The sequence below is a fragment of the Montipora capricornis genome, chromosome 13, assembly GCF_036669925.1.
Source record: "Montipora capricornis isolate CH-2021 chromosome 13, ASM3666992v2, whole genome shotgun sequence".
NCBI lineage: Eukaryota > Metazoa > Cnidaria > Anthozoa > Scleractinia > Acroporidae > Montipora > Montipora capricornis.
The window spans coordinates 49,111,193-49,131,513 of record NC_090895.1 but is presented as its reverse complement, the minus strand read 5'-3'; the positions used below and the strand labels follow the sequence as shown (position 1 = coordinate 49,131,513).

Here is a 20,321-nt window from a genome sequence, read left to right as displayed (position 1 = left end):
ACAAACTGAATTCTGGTAGTTGTAGTCAAATGACGCCATCGTGAAAGTTGCCCATTGTCGCTAAGACTACCTCACTAAAAGATTTTTCAAGGGATTCAAGAATGCCCCAGAGGCCTACTGTTGCATACTCTTACAATCACTCTCACTCACTCACTCTTACACAATTGATGACATCATGGGTACAAGTCCATACAACACTTTAGTGCAACAAAACCTATATAATTGTAACATCAAGGACCCCAAGTCAAGAATGGCTGATTTGCCTCTTAATGAACGGCGAGAGCACACAAAAGAAGGTTAATTAAAAGTTAATGTCACACTTTTGAGATTCTTGCTGTACTCAGTTACCAGTTCAAGACATCTTTCTTCTTCAGCTCTATTTTCTTTATGATGTTTGTCCAGTGGATACTTTAAATATGGAAATGGTGCCACCGGCCAATCAAATACAGGTATATCAACTCTTGCCACGGCTTTTGACCGTGTTGTAGAAAGAGATCCTGTAAAAACAACAACAGAGCATAAAAAATCGGTAGTGCTGAACAAGATGATTGGACTTCAAAGCTGACTTCACAAAGACGTTTTGCCACAAGAAACAAAATTACTAGATTACCCATCAAGTTCAACCCTAATCTAACCCTAACTCATCAAGTTTGAATGTTCACATGATCAAGCTTTCCCTACCAGATCTAAGCATACTTCGAACTCCACTTATGTCCAGAAATTCCCGCAATGGCGAAAATGGCAACAATTCGCAAAATTCGCCTAAGTTTGGCTAAAATTTCAATGACATTACAACAGGCACTCCTTGTTTAGTGGCAGAGTAGCGATTTGAACGAAAATGGCAAAAATCGCAGAATTGGTGGAAACATGCCAGCAATGGCAGAAATTCTTAATCTGTTGACCAATATTTCAATCACATTGCAAGAAAAGCTCCTTGTTGTAATTAAACATGGAAAATTCACACTATACTTTGTGCAGACAGTGCATTAATGCTCAATGTGGACGCAACATGTCAGCTTACCAAATACATATACCACTGGATCATCTTAGTATTAGACAACATAAACTATTTTATTTTGTCTTTCCTCCATCTACTGCAGAGAGTAAATAAACATTTTGTGATTGTTCCTATCAAAGTATCTCAAAGTCAAGTCACTTACCAAAATTGTGCGCTGAAATAATAAACCATTTTGGTCTTTCATGAATGTTTTCCCATTCAAAGGATCACGCAAATAGGGCAAATAATTTCCTTGAAACCCAACCAGAGCAATCTCACACCATTCAGGTAGCCTCAATATACACTGTAACTATAACAAGGCAAGCTCCAACTCCATGTTATCCACATAACAGTACAGTTTCCTTGCCACAATCCTGACAAAATCCATGTCATATTGCATTCCATCAAACAAATTTACATGTATGCAAAAGATACTATGCCTGAATGTGTAGTTCTCCGATTAAGGCAGTGTTAACCATTCATATTCCACAGTTTGTGTAATTACCATCTTGAAACAGCTGAATTCATTCTTTGTTCTCTACGTAAACTTCAGTGAATTTGCACTAGTGCCTAGGTATGGTGATAGGGTGTATGCATGTCTCGTTCTTGAAACATGTCTCAACCATGGCAAAATCCAGCTCATATTGCATCTTATATACAGAAGATATAATACACGTATGTTTTATTCCGAAAACAACATGTCTCAGATTATGGCAGTGCATCGAGAAGCCTGGGTTGTGCAAGTTGGGGCGCCGTTAAAACAAAGAAAATGCGTCTACTTTACAATTATTCTATGAGGGCACGCTGGATATGAAGTGACAGATAACCAACGAGGTGCATAACGGCAAGTTGGTTAGAATCATTTTATATCCAGCAAGCCCGAGTAGAATTGGCCGGAAGGAACGCCAAAAAAACTCGATACAAAAACGATACGAAAACTCTGCTTTGCACTCGAACTTTAGCTTTAACTGTTACGATTAACCCGAAAAATCCGACCACACCAAACCTATGCAAATCCTAGCTTAAAAACGAAAAAGGTGCCGAAAACTAATTCCAATTCCAAACGAGGTTTTGGAAAGGGTGCATATGTAAAAATGATTGAAATTAAAGCTTCCAAAGGGAAACCAGGTGCTATGATGAAACGGAAAAACCTAGGCGGTAATAAAGGTGAAGGCGACGAAACTAAACTTGAAAAACATACAAAAACATCTAAATTAAAAGAAAGTCTTTTGTTCAAGAATAATTGTTTTATGAAAACTCCATGTTGTTCCCATCATCTCATTTGAACCATTGTTAACACTTCAACGATTCCCCAAATTCTTCATTTTCGCCAAGATCGCCGCTCTCAAAAGGGTCCCATTTGGCTATTCTTCGCGATATTCGCCAAATTTCCCAAACCGCCAAAATTGTCACTCTGAAAGGCGCTCCTTAGTTACCTCATAGAAACATTAGTCAAAGTTTGGCGATTGTATGCCATTTTCGCAAAATTTGCCAAAATAGCCACTCTGAAAGGGGCCCCAATTTTCGTCAACGCGTGCAGTTACAATTTTCAAAATTTGTTACGTACAAAATCACACAAAAATGCAAAATACAAAAATAGTCTATATCAACATTAACAATGTCTTTGTTAAGGGCACAAACAAAGCCTATGTGATGTCCTGTGAAAGCCATGAACATTAACCCTTAACAAATTTCACTCGGTGCGATGCCAGAAAATGTTATTCATTGATGGGAGAGGCTTCAGGGGTGAAAGGGTTAGGTACTGCGGTCACTTAGTTGTCTGGTCAAGGTTTTGGACATGAACTACTACGTTATTAAAAACAGTGTTATCAAATCAATCAATCCATCTTTATTTATGTGTCTAGGTGTTTTAATGCCTTATGACACTAATTGGGGACACAAAAATTAATGGTGTCATTAAAGCTAATTAAATATTAGCATTCATACTGTATTACTGGCAACCAGCCAATAAACCAAGAATAGCACCAATCATACTTAAACAACTTAATTAGCCAGGAGTACTTATGACATCCAATGACGACACTTTCAATAGCATTGTACTATGCAGATGAATTCATCTCAGGTTACCAAACATTAGCCAACGAAAACACTTGGATGATCAAACTGTGTCAAATGAGGTATACAAGCCATTCTTTAATATTATTACACTATAATCATTATCTAGTTTTAATACTAAGAGAATTAATTCTTGACCTAGAATCAGGATCATACATCAGGAATAGTGAACATATAGCTGTACATGCAATCGTAATTTAATACACAGCTTAGATGTTCTTTATATTTAATTGCTCATTTCAGCAGGCCATTTACAGTTGTTTGATCAATGGCCCAGTGCTGAAGAGGTGGCCATGTTGATACTCTAAGCTAATCCAACAGGGACTTGCCTTTGTTCTTATGCAAACATTTTCTTTTGTTTCAGTAAAAATGTTTGCCCATCACACAACAAAAACACTGTAACTTTGTGGCAGTTTAAAAGTCACATTTTTATTGTCACTACTTGTAATGAAACCAAACTTACGTTTGGATAGAATTGATGAGTTTACCTTCCTTAATCACCAATAATTCCCTTCTCTCAACAAAACATAAATTTTCTTACTGGCATGACTATTCTGGGGGTGAGGGATAGGGGTGAGGGGTAGAGGATGAAAGGTACCATAGCTGAAAAAACCAAAACCTTTACAAAAATGCTAACCTTGAACCTAAACACTATGCTTTAGATAATGTTTAGGCCTAAGGTTAGCATTTTTGTAAACGTTTGCATTGTTTGAGTAACAATACCCTTCAGCTCCTACTTGCCACCCTATACCCCTCACCCTCTACCCCTCACCCCCTACCCCCAACCCCAGAATAGACATGCTGCAATCTTACCCATGGTACGGCCATGGAATCCTTTATGAAATCCTAAAATTGCCAAAGAAGGTGTTCCAGGAGACTGGTATAAAAAACAGAAAGTACACATTTTTATTTTTATCCATATCAACACACTTTTATGTACTGCCAAGAAACAAAACTTTCCCGCAACAAAAACCCACGCAGAGGAAGCTTTTTAATCATTTACCACAATGCATTGATAACGGTTGTTCATCATGAGGAGAGCCACAACTTGTCAGATTAAAAAAAGGATGGAGCAATTCTATATGTAATTACATACTCGTAAGAAATTTTTGACACTGACTTTTTTGAACGTCAAACGATGTTCACTAAAAACGTTTTAAGTAATGGTCCGGCTAAGAAGCAGGCAGAAAAACAATAGCCCGCGGCAATAGCGTCGGTTAGTTAAAATGTGCCAACATTTTTAATCAAATTAAGTTCGGCTGTTCCCATTGGTGTAAGCAGCTAAAAGCGCGAAATTTGAATTTCAATGAAAAATGTAATCGACTTGCCGTCTAAAAAATTAGATTCTGTTTCGTAGAACAAATCATTATGCCTTCAAAAACTATGTTTGTAAATATCGTCAAGATTCTATGCGCCATTTGCCGATTGGCGAATGGCGCATAGAACAATGCCCAAATTTGGCCGAGAGACAGAGATCAAGGGCATGGGGAAGAAGAAATCCAAAAAAGGCTTTTTTTTCATTTTTTCCTCATCTTTTTTCGACATTTTCCGATATTAGCCAATCAGATGCCTCGATTGGAGCAGCAGCTTCTAAGTACTTTTGCCGCTGGGCTGCCTGCTTCTTAGCCGGACCATTACTTAAAAGACACTTCAACTGAAAACCTTCAGCCATCTTCACTTTGAATTTGACAAAAAGCCACGGTTTATTTCAATGGTTCACATTTGCATTAGCGTGGGACCACAAGTATACATGATCAATGCACAAGATGACGAACATTATGCAACTGAAACATAAATGTCAGGGATTTCTATATGTTCATTCTCCGCATTCTGGTCTCTCTTTGAATGCCAAGCCTCCAGGAAAAGTCTCTGATATTCTGTGATATTCAGCTGACTTGCCAACAATAATGGGGTGGTCAAAATAATTATGGCCAAATTGGTTTGCGTGTGGAGCTATTTTAGAATTGCTGTCGCAAACACAGACAGCTCTTCTATGTTATGGTAATAGTAATCTTGTGGCAAGTGCTCTGCCTGTTTGCATATTATAGCAAACTCCTGACTGCAATTTCAGCATATTTAATACTTTTTGTGACACATTGTTCTTTAGAGGAAATGTTACATGTAGCTAAACAGATTGGCATAATGGCTTGTAATTTGCGTAAAGAAAATGTCATGTCATATGTCAACTTTTACATAATTTCAAAAAGTGAGTTGAAGATTTTTAACACAATCCATAGCAATATTTCGACCAGGAACACCAATTAAGCCCACCTGTTCTTAACACATCATTAATTTAAAATTTGAAGAATGATATTCAAGCTTCACCTGACTGAGCATGCAACTGTCTAACTCTTCTTGTGTAGGATCAGCACTACCACGATGCTTTGACTGAAAAGCAATCATGTAGTTTACTTGCTTTAGTGTTTATTGTAACTGCATGATAAGTTAATTCCATATTGTATACCTTGTAATGTTTGGGCCATCCTAGGTTTTCTAGTTAGCTCCCCGTACAATTTAACAGTATTCATGTTCATTATAGCTTTAAGGCAGATGGATTATTGTAGTGTTTAAATACAGCTTATTAAGTTTGGAAAACACAAGGTCTGAAAGCCCAGTGCATGCATGTGGCCAAACCTCTGTAATGAGATTTTAACCACTCGGCTTGTAAAAAGGAAAATTTTCCAGGTGGCCTATGTACAATAGATAGATAGATAGATATGTTTAATCCCTCTTCTTGTAGCATTAGGCTAAATTACAAGAGGGGTCAGCAAAGCTAAAACAAAATATAATACAATGCAGTGCTACGTGTACTTGAAAGTAATGAACCTGTCTGTACGCTGGAGTCTGTTGATATTTGTGACCTGTCTACTAGAACCTGACCGAAGACCAAATCCATGGTTGACGCTTGTTCGTTCGGGAAGCAGGCTTGCCAGACACGGGAAGGGTGATACAGGTAGATCCTGGATAAAGCGTACACAGGTCTGGTTGCGGCGCTCTGACAGCGTCTGCAGACCCGCTCGAAACAGCACCTGGCAGTAATTCAGGTCCGGGAAAATCATTCTCAGTGCTTCTTTTTGAACAGATTCCACGAGGTCACTTAAATAGGATGGCAAGCCAGCCTAGACTGGGGCTGCATATTCTAATACGGACCTTACTAAGCTACAATAAACTTGAATGATATCTTGAGCAGGCAGTCCTGTTTTTTTTAGGACCCTCAAGGCATATAACCGCTTGCGCGCGCGTTTTACAATATAGTCACAGTGGTGACCCGAGGTTAGGTCCGATGTGATATAAACTCCTAGAACCTTGTGGGTATTAACTTGATCTATAGGCCAGCCATCTATGTATATCGGGGGTACAGAAAAGGGTTTGTATTTGAGGAAGTCAATGAGCATGTCCTTGCAATTAGCGCCATTTAGCCGCATACCATGTTGTGATGCAAACGTGCTGATAGAATTAGCTATAACGGGGAGCATGCTCATTGAAATTCTCGGAATTACCTAAACTATTGTTAAATCATCTACATATTTAGCTCTTAGGTTCCACTGTCTGGCTAGGTTATTAACCAGGACAGCGAAAAGCAGAGGAGCAAGTTTAGTTCCCTGTGGGATACCGCCCCGTGGTGTCACTGCAGGGAAGATTGTGTTACCCAGATACCCTCTGAGACCTGGCTGTCAAGAAGGACCCCACCCATCTAACTTGGACCTCGTGGACACCTAGATAACACATCTCTCGTACTAGGACATTGTGGTCCACGAGGTCAAATCCCTTGCTGAAATTAGTAAACAAGATACATACAAAACAATCACCCTTGTCTAGTGAGGCTAAGATATGATATAGTAAGTATACTATGGCATGTGAGCAAGATTTCCCAGGAAGGGAAGATTGCTTATCGTCCAATTGATCAATAATTTGGTTGTATACTGAATCTAATGTAACGCCCTCCATCAATTTAGCAACTTGACAGGTAAGAGTTATTGGTCTGAGATCATTCTTAATAATTTTTGGTGGTGTGCACTTGAGGCAGGGCCTAACTTGTGACTCTTTGAGTTGTGATGGAACCACGTCCTGTCTCAGGGAGGTGTTGTAAATATCCGAAAAGACAGGTGCTAGTTCCCAGGCAAACTCCTTCCAGATCTTGTTGGGAACAACATCCGGTCCAGGAGACTTGTTTAACTTTACTTGGCTCAGGGCTCTAAAGGTCTTTCTAGTGTCCACTAGGAATTCCGTGGTGAAGTGTGCAGTAAGATTAGTCAAGAATGTGTTGAAGAGCTGACCAAGTACAGCCGGGGAGGTTATGGTATCATTCAACATCTGATAAAACCAGTCATGCGAGTCCTTTCGTTGTGCAATCCCTTTTACTTCTTTCCACCACCGTTGAACATTCGTATCTTTCAGTGCTGCTACCTTGTTATTGCAGTAGATCCGTTTACAGATCTTGCATTCATATTGCACTTTTGCACGCCAGTGTTTATATACCTGCGAATCCTTCCCGTGCACAGTTAAGGCCTTTTGTCGCTTCTCAATGAGCCCTTTCAGCTTAGGTGTTATCCAGGGTTTGTCACTTGTGCAGGACCTGACACCTTTCAGTGGAAAATAACGGTTGACTGCATCTGTAATTATGGAGGAAAACAGATCATATTTATCTTGAACATTATTAAGATTCAAGACCTCAGACCATTCATATTGTGTTTTCCATCGCCCAAACTCATTGACTCTACTAGGACGTTGGTCTCTTGTGTACAAATGTTGTTTCAGACGAGCACGCTGGTGCACAATGGTTTCAGGCTTGATCAACATCGCATAGTGATCACTGCGACCCAGTTTCGGGATTTGAGTAGGGGAAGCAAACAATTTCGGTTTGTAAGTAAGGCACCATTCTAGCGATGCTGTGTCTCTAGTCAAAATCTTGACTAGTTGCGTGAGACCAGTGGCACGTTTCACTTGTTTCTCAGTGATGCCAGTGCTTGGCGGGTTGAAATCTCCACAAATTACGACAAGGCCGTCCGGGTGATTGCATAGGAAAGCTTCGGTGTTTCGCTTCATGTGCTCAATCAAGATTAAGTTATCGGCCGAGCCTTTGTCCGGCGGATGGTAAATAATTCCCAGTAGTATGATCGATACTGATCGAGGAAGACGACGGTACGGTCTTATCGTCAGCCAAAGAGATTCGACTTCAGGGATCTCATACTCTGATATGGCAGGGAGTGCGGAAGCTGACATAAACAGCAACACCGCCACTGCCACTCGACGAAAGTCTATCTCTTCTGAATAAGCAAAAACCACCGAGGCTGACAGCTTCATCCAGGATTGAGGGGCCAAGCCAGGTCTCCGTAATGCACACAACACCAGCATTATTCAGATCAACAACAACCTGGAGTTCGTCTATTTTAGGTTTTAAGGAACGCACGTTTGCTAGTATAATGTCTGGGAACCATTTCAACTCGTTAGGAATGCTTGAGTCCAGAACAACACGTTCGACATTATCATCACTGCACAATTAAGTCAGGACAAGATGGCGTGGGTGTTCTGCGATTGTGTGTTCCCCCTCTCTTTGAGCGATATCTTTTTCTAATCCCTAGTTCGCCGATCAGTTTCCATGTCTCGGGAGAAAGCCGCTCTTTTTGTTGAGTTCTTCGTATATGGCATAGGTCATCACTGGAGTATAATGTAATTGGCCGGTTTTGAGTAGTGGCTGATCTGATCAATTCAAAATGGCGGTTCGCATCATGACCTGGTTGAGGAATCCAATGCCATAATTTAACGAGGTCGTAGAAAGGATCAATCAAGGACTGTACCAGGAGACATGGTCCAAATAGAAAGTTGGTGAGCCACATTTTAGCACGTAACAAATACAAATAAACAAGAAGTATTACAACAAAGTCACAGAGCTAATACAAGCAGATCCGGCAGCCATTGGCGCCGCTGCAGTCAAAGAATCAAAGGGACAATTCAATACTGTAAAGAATTGCCCAGAAATCTCCATGGATCCAAGAAGTTTGTCAAATTTTAGTTCTCTGACTTCTATTAAGTACATCTGCTCTTTTCATTATTGCCAAATTATTGAGCAAGGCAATCCACACATCTTTTAGGCTTTTCTCTACAAATGCTCTCGTTTTCAACATAAAAAGAGGGTTAGGGTTAGGGTACCCTAATAATTTATGAAGTGACACTGTGATTGTCAAAAAAGCTAACAAAGCATTTAAGCATCAATGATTTACACCCATCAGGCACTGGGAAATGCAATTACCTTGTAATGTATGAATGCCAACTTAAAGGCGTTCTCAACTGAGCATGTCCCACAAGACATTGTTGTAACCTCTGACAATCCTGGTGGAGCCACCTTACCAAAAAAGTAAAACATCAATAATAATAACAAGACACCTACAGAGTATAAGGGCATATTCATGGGATGCATAAACAGTTAACACAAATTGTCCAATTACAGTGAACTACATCTACGGGTAAACTTTGGAAAATGGCGAGACATTACCAGAAAGATAAATCTGTAATTTAACTAGAAGTTACTTGTTGTAAAAACAGAAAATTATAGAGGTTATATCTTATTATTAATGCTACTAAATTTGCACATGGAAACAACAAGGCCATACTAGGGGTTATCAGGATACGGGATATTTAGGTAAGAAATTATAGGGATACAGGATATTTTAGGGGAAAATTAACAGGATACGGGATATTTATTAAACCCAACTGGCATTATAGAGATACATTGACCACAGGAATTATGGGATATAGGATATTTAGGCCAAAAATTAATGGGATACAGGATTCTTAGACCCCTTAGCTACTACTTCCAAAGAGCCAACTGTTGCCTTTACTCCATGCAGCTGCCCCCTACTGTTAGCAGCTACAACTGGTACTGCTCTTGCAGCTGCCTTATAATACTGCTGCTAGTACTGGCATTATCTTAATTATACCCCGAAGATCAAGGATTTCAAATTGCTGAAAGTGAAAGAACATGAAAACTGAAAGCTACAAGAACAAATATCAAACTAAAAAAAGTACAGGTTTGGACAGAAAAACTTACACTCATCAAAGCTTCTTCTACATCTTGAAGGAATGATATTGGTGGAAACAGTCCTAATGCTGCACGGTTGACAAAGGATGACTGTATAGAAACATAATAGGGATTGATTAATGCACTAAGAATTTGTTATTTACAGACATTTGATAGTGGTGTGTTGATTCTCAGTGACAAATTGCAGTCTTGCAATGGGTGATGCAAAATCAAAACCGCATCTTGCATTGACACTCTTTTCCTTACCAATGAAATGAGGTGCCAGTTCTGGTGTCCCTTACTTAGGGCTGCTGATGTGCTGCTGGAGAATTAAAATGAAAGCTGAACCTTTTAGGGTTATTGGATTTTGTTGTGGATCAGTCAGCTCTCTTGCCCTCTCTTACAGAGGTTGTACAATAGCCATGCAAGTCAAATTGTGAGCCATGCAAGTCAACATGCGAGCCATGCAGTTATTGAAAGCTAACCATTTTAAAATGGGTGGTTAGACTTAAATACTGTTATCACCTCTATTTACCCTGCAAGCAGTTGGTTTCTCCTATGCTTCCCAAGAGAGAAACCACAGTGATTGCGAGCCGCTGTCCAGCGCCAAGGAAAATTTTAACCGGTAAAACGAGTTAGCAAACTTGTTTTGGCGCTTGCCCATATGTTCAGCTACATAACTGCTGCGTTTGGGTGAGCCTGCTGTGTAGTGATTTCCCGCGAAATAAGACAAAGTGATGTCAAATACATCACGTGGGGTGTGACGTACTTTGCACATGCTCAACGGAAAATCAAACAGTTGCTCGCAGTGGTTTCTCTCTCGGTAAGCGTAGGAGAAACCAACTGCTTGCAGGGCACCTCTATTTGAAATGGGTGCTTAGACTAGCTTAAATGTGAGTCAACATGCATGATTCGCGTGACTAGCATGGTTTGCTGGCTCGCAGTTTGTCAAGACCCTTTCTTACATGTGCACCCGGTAATTTAACAATTTGCAACCCAGGGAGCAAAATAAAGGGAAATAACCCCACAGGAAGGCAGCAATACTGCATGCCAAGAAGTTGAGCCTTTTTCATTGACAGTTTGAATGTAGAAGTCCGCTTCCTAACTTCTGCACTTGTGTCCAGAAATGCAGGTAATTACATGTACATGTAGATGCATGCACAATTTTGACATCCAACACCGATTGTAAAGGTTATAGCGCTATCTCAGCCAGGGTAAATGCACCTGTTTATCCTTACTTGAAGATCAAAGCAGCATTTGGGGACACTGTGATGTTGTTAATTGTCTGTAGTATTCCAAGACACAAGTGATACATGTTGAAGTTGGGGAGAATAGCCGACACTTTGTGATGCTTATTGAAATCTGAGTGAACCTTGCATTTCTGGACATATCTGCCCTAACCATAATCTAGCATCCTTGAATCTAGTACCATGATTCCCACACCAAGCTTGACACTGACACTGGACTCCTTGTCAGGACTATTAATTTTATACCAAACAACCCTTGATACAATCTACCATTAAATAAACAATCTGACACATGTCAACATTTGATTATAACCGTAGGACCAATTCTTCCACAACCTTCAACTACAGCTTGAAGTAACATTCTGGTCTTTATGTAATAGTCTTCTTAATTATTACATGAATGAAAAAGTTAAAAAAAATTAAACTCTTACTGTAGTCTTTGGATCTCGCATAACTTTAAGTAAAGCAGGGTGATTATAACCTAAAAAATAACAATAAGGCATTTCATAGCACTCTCAAAAGCTTATGGCTTCTATCAACAAAATAAATTTAATATCACTGTGACATAGGGAAAAGTCGCCCATACACTCTTGTCTTTCATGCGACTGCATTTCAGTTTGAATGGACCATTCTCAGGACTGGTATGTACGTGCTCTTTAAAAATTCAAATAATTTTGCAATGCTGTTGTTGAGAAATTATTGCTGCTATTTACCATAAAATTGTTTACTTCTTGCCGCTTTATCACTAGAGGACGATTGGGGCATCAAGTGACGTTTTGTCTAGAATTTAAGTTATCACTCCATTGATAAGGTATTGTATTGCTGATAACTGAATAAACTGTGAGGCCTAGAGCTGCTTTTGAAAACTTAAATCCAAGCTTTCAAATATATTGTATGGCTCTTTCAGTGCCGTAATCACAATTTTAGCTTTGCTGCAACTAAATTAAATATACTTAAATGAAATTTAACATAGTTAACGACTAGTAGCTAGTCTGGTCAGTAGTGTTTTGCAGGCAGTTGTTAGTTAGTTGTTAGCCTCTCTCATAAAATGGAATTTGAATACAGTATGGTGTCCTTGTTCTGCGAGATCCTTGGTCTGTGACTTTTCGGTATATGGTGCTATATTTCCTCGTAAACTAAAATACCACTAAAAACAAATGTGTCCAATGATGTCTTTCTTATTCTTCTTTCACATGACAAAATTTTGGCTTTCCTGCTATCGGTGATTGTGCGGAATTCAAGTTTGTTGGCAGGCGTGTGAATTTGTCTTTTTAAAAAGTCTCTACTTTTGTGGTTCCTTGACTTAAATGGTCATGTTTACTTGCCTTGTGTAAAGATAAAACACAACGGGACACATGTTTTTTTGCAGAACAGATTTACAGATAAACTAATTTTTGTGGTTGGGAATGAATTTGCTGCAGGCTTTTAAACTTTTGTTTTATTGACTCTTGAAAAATATCAACTATTTTCACATAGGGGTCCTTGGTCCACGACTTGTAATACTTATAACCCCAGAGAACTTAAATCTCGCAAAGCAGATAAAGACGAGATGCTTCTGTGAAGCATACACTGGCTTGCCTGTGGTACGTGCTACAGAAAATCAGAAGGCACTGAATTGTGTGGTATTGAAATACAGCATTCCAGTCTCTGAAGAATAACAAATAAAAGAGAAGCGAGAAACATTGGCTTCTGGGCTGACATGTTGATAATTTTCAAGTTCCCTCTCAACTTCTTTTCACCACAAGTGTGCTCTCTGAGCATCTGACAGCTCTCACTGAAGTTAAGCGCTGTTTCGTGGGGTTAGTGTTAGGATGGGAGACCAAAACAATTAACCCCTCCGGAAAAACAGAAACATCTGACCGAAAATACTATTAACGCTAACAAATGCGAACTCAGCAAGGTGCAGATTTTGTTAGCTTGCTTTATGCAAAACAAATATTGATGAAAAAGCAAATAACTATTGATACACAGTTTTCAGAAAGAGCAGAAGGAAGTTTCCCGGATGGTCGATCGAGAATAAAATATTTACAACATGAAAACAACATTAATTTTGAACCGTGAATATAGAATATAAAAAGTTACGATCAGCGACAAACATTTTGGGAGATTTTTGCTACGTTCAAGTAAATTGCAAAATCGAAAGTGACATGGCCGGAATTCAGCGGGCGCCGTGATTTTGACAGTGAAATGAGCGAAGTCAAAACAAAGATCACAATCGCCCAACTCTTGTTTATGCAAAGTCAAAAGTTACTCTCCAAGACACGTACGACGTTATTATCACCAGGTAATTCCATCATTTTGACAATAGCAGCTACTTTTTTATTCATCTGCGTCACAAGTTTTCACTGATTTTGGGGATCATTTTGTTGAAACTCAAGCACGCTTCCAACAGGCCTGTGAACCCTTCCTGCTTACAGAGCAATACTAAAAAACTTCTCCCATATCACATTTCAACCTTAAGCTCGAAAATTCAATACACAACATGATATTATAATTCACAAAGGCAGAAAATACCACAGAATCCTTTTCCAGCGAAAATTTTATTGAAACAAACAACATATTTGCTCTTAGAGGCGAAAACCTCTTCCTATTTCATTGCGTGCGTGAAGACAAGAAACTCAATTGTGTCAAATTACCATGTACTTCAGGTAAATGCAGCTCACTTTGATTTCGTCTCGACGGGCGATAGATTGTTGTCGAAGTCCAGTACTCGTCGCTTTTGAGATTCATGCCTAGTTTATCCAACTGACTTTCCATTATTGAGCTCCATAAGGGTATATTTTGTTTAAGGATCCACTAAAACGCCATTCGCGTTGCATGACTTTCGACGCCATTGCTGGCTAAGTTAATGATTCTACTGTGTCCACCAGAGAAATCTACGCAGTTCCACTACCCTCTCGATCCTAAGAAAATATGCGCAGAAGGCTCTATACACAAAGACACCACTTACCAGGGGAGTGACAGGCAAGACTTTTACCGACACAGAAAAAAAAAATAAAAAATAAAAAATAAAAAATAAAAATAATAAAACAAACAAACTAAACGCAGACCTCGACTGGGTTTGCCCATAGGCAACCCAGTAAAAACCCTTTGATAAATGGAAAAAGGTCTTTGCTTGAACTGAATATTTTCAAAATCTTCTTTATACATGTTTACGAATGCGTTAACTTCTTTTGTATGTCTGGAATACCTATACGGTCTTATAATGGAGCTTGTGTTGGGAGACAGTCACGCAACTGAAAATAAAAGCAGATTCTCTACTCACAACGACATCCAATATGACTGTAGCTGAGATATATCAAGAATACCAAAGAATAAATAACTGGCCATGTTCGTACAGAAATTATCGGGATTCACAGGTATTTTTTTGGGCTGCTTACATGATTCGCGGAGCAAGGACCAAATTTGCAGACCAAGGGCTTGGAATTACGTTCACCTTTTTTCGAATTTCAAGAGAAATACTTCAGTTTGGAACTAATGCCAATTTAACATTATCGCAAGAAAAGAAAAAGCTATCTTCAGGGAATATTTTAGTTTGTGGCGTTTTGATTCAGGTAAGATATTCAAGTTTATCCTTTTTTCTCACGGATCATGGACACCATACTGTAGTCCTGAAAATAAAAATGATATTGAACACACAGAGGAAATTTACCCTAATAAAACAAAATAAAAATAAAGCAAACAAACAAGAGTGGCAGCTCACAAGTACTTTTAAACTTGATTCTTTCCCTGCGAGAAAACCAAAAAAGTCAGCCAAATCCTAAAATCCTAGCTTTATAACCCATTGACTCCTGGGGGTTCCCCATTGACGAGTAAAATCGTCTGGCATTAGAGTGAAATACTAAGTCTGGCCAGTTTAGGCGTCAAAGGGTTAATGGGACAATGACTGATTAACCAGACTGACAAGGAATACTTGGTGATTTCTGACATTCTGGACTTGATGACTACAGTAAAACATATAAAAGAAATATTTTTCCACAAACCTAAAGGAAGCGATGCAATCTGCTGGAAAACATCCAGTAAGACATTGCCATCTGCATCAACAATGTAGTTCCCTTTACTGTTTTCATAATCAACAAAATAAGACATCCCTTTGGTCAACTGTAGATCATGAAAATCAACCAACACTTTGAGATGTACATGTAACTAAAAAATGCACAGAACAGTTTCACAGACGTTCTTAGACCTAATTTTGGCAAATTTAAGTTACTCATGCAGTCATCATGAGCACCTTTCTTTGCAACCTTGAAGAGATTTTCCGAGGTTTTTTGCAATTATAATTATTATTTTACTGAGTGTGCACAGTTAATAAATAAAATTGATTTTCGAGTGCAAAGCTAATGTTTAATATTTTGTGGCCCTGAGGAAGGGCATTACCCAAGAAGCTTTATAATGACTTTCTTAATTACATTACAGTTAGAAAAACCATTACAGTGAGAAAATGTAGGTTGGTAATGCAGTCAAACTGAAAATACATGATTCGCAATAACCCTAACCCTAATAATTTGTTTCATCTTAAATTTTTAATTTAAAAAAAGCTTACCTGAATTTGGGACAACTCATTGAGCAGCTCCTACAATAAAATAAATAATAATGAGATTGGATATTACTTAATTAGTCTAGTATTTTTATTTTCATGGCTCACATTGTCTGAACTACATTGCTGCCTGAATCTACTCTGAATTTCCAATCAGTAGTTTTATTCAGGAATATCAAATTACCAAAGCTAATCTTAAAGTGCCCCTGTGACCAAAAACTCAATTCTTATTTTCCTTTGGATTTCAAAACTATGTTTAATAACCAAACACTAAACGACCAAAGTTTTAAGCCTTGACTTGAAAAAGACACCTGTTTATTTTAACTGGAATTTTCCTAGTCAATGGTCTGCCATTACTAACTTTAAGTTCTTGAGAGAGCTGGATGGAGGAGAAAACGATGTCAAAGGCTCACTAGTAAAAGAATGCAATGTGTGTGTACGCCACATAATTAATATGCAGCACAGGAGTTTTGGGCTTTCAGACATTTAAACTCGCATTTTGCATTTACAATAAGCTGCATTCACATGCTGAAATTATAAGGTAGTGTGCCTTTGATGTCACTTTCCCCTGAATCCAACCCTCTGAGGTCCAATTGGTCAGTTTTGAACATGGGTAATGGCAGACCAAGAAATCTTATAAAACTTACACTTGGCCTGTGTACAGACCGCCCCTCCCCTCAAAAAAAAAATCGGAGAGGAACGGTCTGGGATTTACCGTTAGTAATCGTGTTCTGGAATAATTTTGCATACATTATTTAGTAATCTACGCTGACCAAAATTTGCGTGGCTCATATTTCGTTTGGAGCTAAATTCTCAAAATGGTGGTCAATGAGGTAGATTTCAAACGTGCATCGAAGAGCGTCTCCGATAGTTTTAAGATACCTTGGCTTTATAGCATAAAAGCACTCTTTAAAGGAGAGGATATATTTGCAAGTCTTCCTACCAGGTACGGCTCTGATCTTCAAAACAGCACAGATCGTTGCCGATGAGCTGTTATTTTCCTCGGTGTGTACATTCTCAAATCTTCCATGGCATCACACTTTGTAGATTGTACTTGAGAATGGTTTTCGAGTGGACAATCTTTTGAATAGTGCTATATTCACCTCGTGAAGAGTGCTTTCGTTTCTTTTGCGCTGACAATTCCTACAAATGTACATCGAATCGATTTCCACTTTACACTCCATAGATAACAATTCTGCTCGTACTTTAAAAGAAAAACCTCTTTGACAATCAAAAAGATTTTTATTCGTATATTGTACCGTGCTCAAAGTACACACGAACGAACTCATCGTAAAATCTCTCACGGTGACGGTGTTGATGTGGAGAAATAAAAATAAAAGCCAATCAAAACTCGTTGTTTCAATGATGTAATGATCGATGGGTAATAACCAATCAAATCATTTTCCACACATTCCAGGAAAAATCACGTGGTATGGAACACGATTATCAACGGTAAATCACAGACCGTTCCTCTCCGATTTTTTTTTGAGGGGAGGGGCGGTCTGTACACAGGCTAACTTACACTCAAAGTAAACGGCTTTTGGATAAAAATCAAAGCTCAAAATTTTGCCAGTCAGATGTTAAAAAAGGAAACACTTTCAAAATCTGAAGAAAAAAAAAGTGATTTTTTTTATCAGAGGGGAACTTTCAATTTAGTGTGAAATAAAGGTTAAGTGCATGTAAATGTATGTGTCTAAATGTGGGTGCAGGCTTTCTAGGTCTTATGAAATTGTGAGCAGGTAGTGCCTGATATTCCATTTAACTGTGTGCAGTTGAATCCAATCCCTGTGGGTAAAAGTAAGCGATCATCATTCACCAACACTATATTCCAACATTCAATGTTGGCTTCTAGGGTGCATACATGTATGCAAAAGTGTGTGAATTTTTACCTACTTGAATCACATTGGGTCTAGAACAATAAATTCTAACGATTGAGGTACTGTGTCTTGGCTACATGAACATGGAATACATTGACTGTAAATTGCATGGAAGAAGACAGTTGCACCTCTGCCTTTAGTTCTGAATCATTATTAATGTACTGTCCACTGGATTTAATAATTAAAAGTATCATGCTTTTAAATGAAATGCTGGTCCTTTGAATGGAAAAATACCAACCACCTTTTAAAGCAAGTCAATGTCAATAAGTTCTAGTCACCTTTACAATACCACACAATACTTCATTTAACAAGGATAACACATTAACCTAAATAAACAGTTTTCTAACATGTGGCCCTTATGTGGCCCTTTTGGTAGTAATTCTAAAAAATTACTTATTATAATGGTATCCCTAACGGCCAACATAATGTTGTACCTTGGAGCGTGGACCAGGAATTGGAGTTTTCACCACTGGTCTGTCATATTCCCGTACAACTGAATCCATGGAGTGATGTACTACCATGACTGTCTTCTGTCGGTGTAACACTATGGTAAAATAAAGTACCCTACTGATAAGTTCCTTCAGTGAATTTTATTGCTGCCAAGCAAATTAAGGTAACTTGATACAATAATCATATATCGCACATGATTACAGTCGAAGCTCTCTATGCGACCACTCTCATAAGCGATCAGCTGAATGCTCAATCAGTGCCACTTCGCGCACATGCTACTGACACGTGTCGCTGCACGCGCATTTGTTGCATTGCCAGGTGTGTCACTACCACCCCCTTCATTGCTCAGGGTGTGTTGCTGCCACCCTCATTAGTTGCATCACCAGGATGTTGCTGCCATCCCCATACAGTCACTCACAGGGTCTGTTGCTGCCACCCTTCCTTGTGCTAGGGTGCACCCAATAACTGTAGTCCCATTTACAGCCAAAGACTGTGAAGTCCAATTGTATCACTATGGCATAATGCATTATGTAATAAAAGCTATAAATTTGTTAACACAACCTCTACCACCATTAGGATTACGCAACCGGACTTTCCCCTTGTTTTTAAGCTCTCGTATGCGACCACTCAAAGATTGGCTATCAAAGAGTCTTGTCTATATATGTTAACACTTAAATAAAAACACAACCCACTACACTTATAATTCGTTGACAAAGATATTTTACATGTGTAACTTCAAGGTGACTTCTGACAGCCATTACAGAGAAAATAACTACATGACACACCTTAAAGTTTCGACTTCACCAACGAATTGACATACTTCTGTCCCCAGATTTTGACCCTCCCTTCGAATAAATTCTGTCAAGTGAGCTTTCAATCTTATTAATAAGCAGGCAGAATTTTCAGATTGCCAAGGAAACAAAGAACTATCTAGAGCTGTTTTGGGAGTTAAGGATTTTTGCATTACTGGAAGAACAACTCTGCTCGTTGAAACAATTCTCTACAAAAGACTACTTTGTTTAAGTGTTCAAAATAAATAGACATAATCATATGAAGTGCAGCTTATCAATGAAATGGAGACATGATCCTTGCACTTATTGTCTCTTGCAGAGAACTGAAAAGTTTCCAACACCCGAAAATTTGAGATGGCATTGCACCAGCATCGCAAAGGTGATGGGTTCTTCCAGGTGTCTGTAACAGACAATAATATTGCTTAAAATTTTCAGGTAAGTGTGAGGAGCTCTTCTGCAATTCACTACGTCTAAGTCTTAGGTTTAAAATTTTAAGCGAAACTGTTGATGTTAGTTTTTTTAGTTTTGTAAGGATATTTTGACAGATGTGAATGAGAGTAAATAATTTAGAATGCTTTTGTACATGAAATGGAAAGAAATACTTACAAAATTTGACTTTTTCGGGGGCCTGAGGTCTCAGTTTTCATGACACCCTGTGTTTGCTTTAACATGGGAGTGAGTTAGCGTTAGGGTTTAGGGTTACTTTAAGTGCAAGTTTTGGATTTCACGATCTACTATTACTTATGTTCGAAACTCACCAATTGGATCTCAGAGGGTTGGATCTAGGAAAAAGTGACATCAATTACTCACTAGCTTAAAGTGCCTATGAAGCAAAAGACATCTTTGGCTTATTTTAAAGACCTTTTGAAATGGTGAAGAATGGTGTTTTTTATTTTGGTATACCTTCTTTTGTTCCAGAGATATTCAAGGTTTTGTTAAAAAACTGATGATATCACAAACATTGCAAAAGACTGTAATAAATCACAAAATTGAGAATATCTCTGAAAATATTGGATGGGTGTTGTTCAAACTTGGCAGTAGTAATCTACATCAAGCAAAGCACAAAATGATACCCACTATGGTGTTGCCATGACAACCATTTTTTACTGCTGGGTCCATTTAACACAGGATTGATTTTTTCATTTATTGTTGTAATAAGACAATTTCACTCTTGGTAAGCTTATACAGAGATGTAAAGCATTATGGGCAGCACATGCGTTTTAAGTCTGACCATCCGCTTATATTTATCTGTTCAAAATCTGAGATATTTGCTTCATTGCAGAGAGGCCTGAAAACGAGAGTGTTGCCATGGCAAAATCTTAGTGGGT

The 20,321-nt window shown here is 38.6% G+C and overlaps 1 protein-coding gene across 2 annotated transcripts in view; it reads right to left on the bottom strand.

The window, feature by feature from the left end:
- The window catches only part of LOC138028279 (4-aminobutyrate aminotransferase, mitochondrial-like), a 32,240-nt gene that overhangs the window by 8,011 nt on the left and 3,908 nt on the right, over positions 1 to 20,321 (bottom strand). Inside the window, exons 2-10 of one of the 2 annotated variants that reach the window (XM_068875756.1) lie at positions 18,187 to 18,296; positions 15,882 to 15,911; positions 15,322 to 15,439; positions 11,770 to 11,819; positions 10,122 to 10,202; positions 9,324 to 9,416; positions 5,399 to 5,461; positions 3,887 to 3,950; positions 349 to 497 (exon numbers count right to left, since the gene is read on the bottom strand). In XM_068875756.1, the coding sequence (XP_068731857.1) occupies positions 349 to 497; positions 3,887 to 3,950; positions 5,399 to 5,461; positions 9,324 to 9,416; positions 10,122 to 10,202; positions 11,770 to 11,819; positions 15,322 to 15,439; positions 15,882 to 15,911; positions 18,187 to 18,296 (758 nt within the window). The remainder of the gene's footprint in view (positions 1 to 348; positions 498 to 3,886; positions 3,951 to 5,398; positions 5,462 to 9,323; positions 9,417 to 10,121; positions 10,203 to 11,769; positions 11,820 to 15,321; positions 15,440 to 15,881; positions 15,912 to 18,186; positions 18,297 to 20,321) is intronic. The other variant, XM_068875757.1, reaches the window with a different exon arrangement.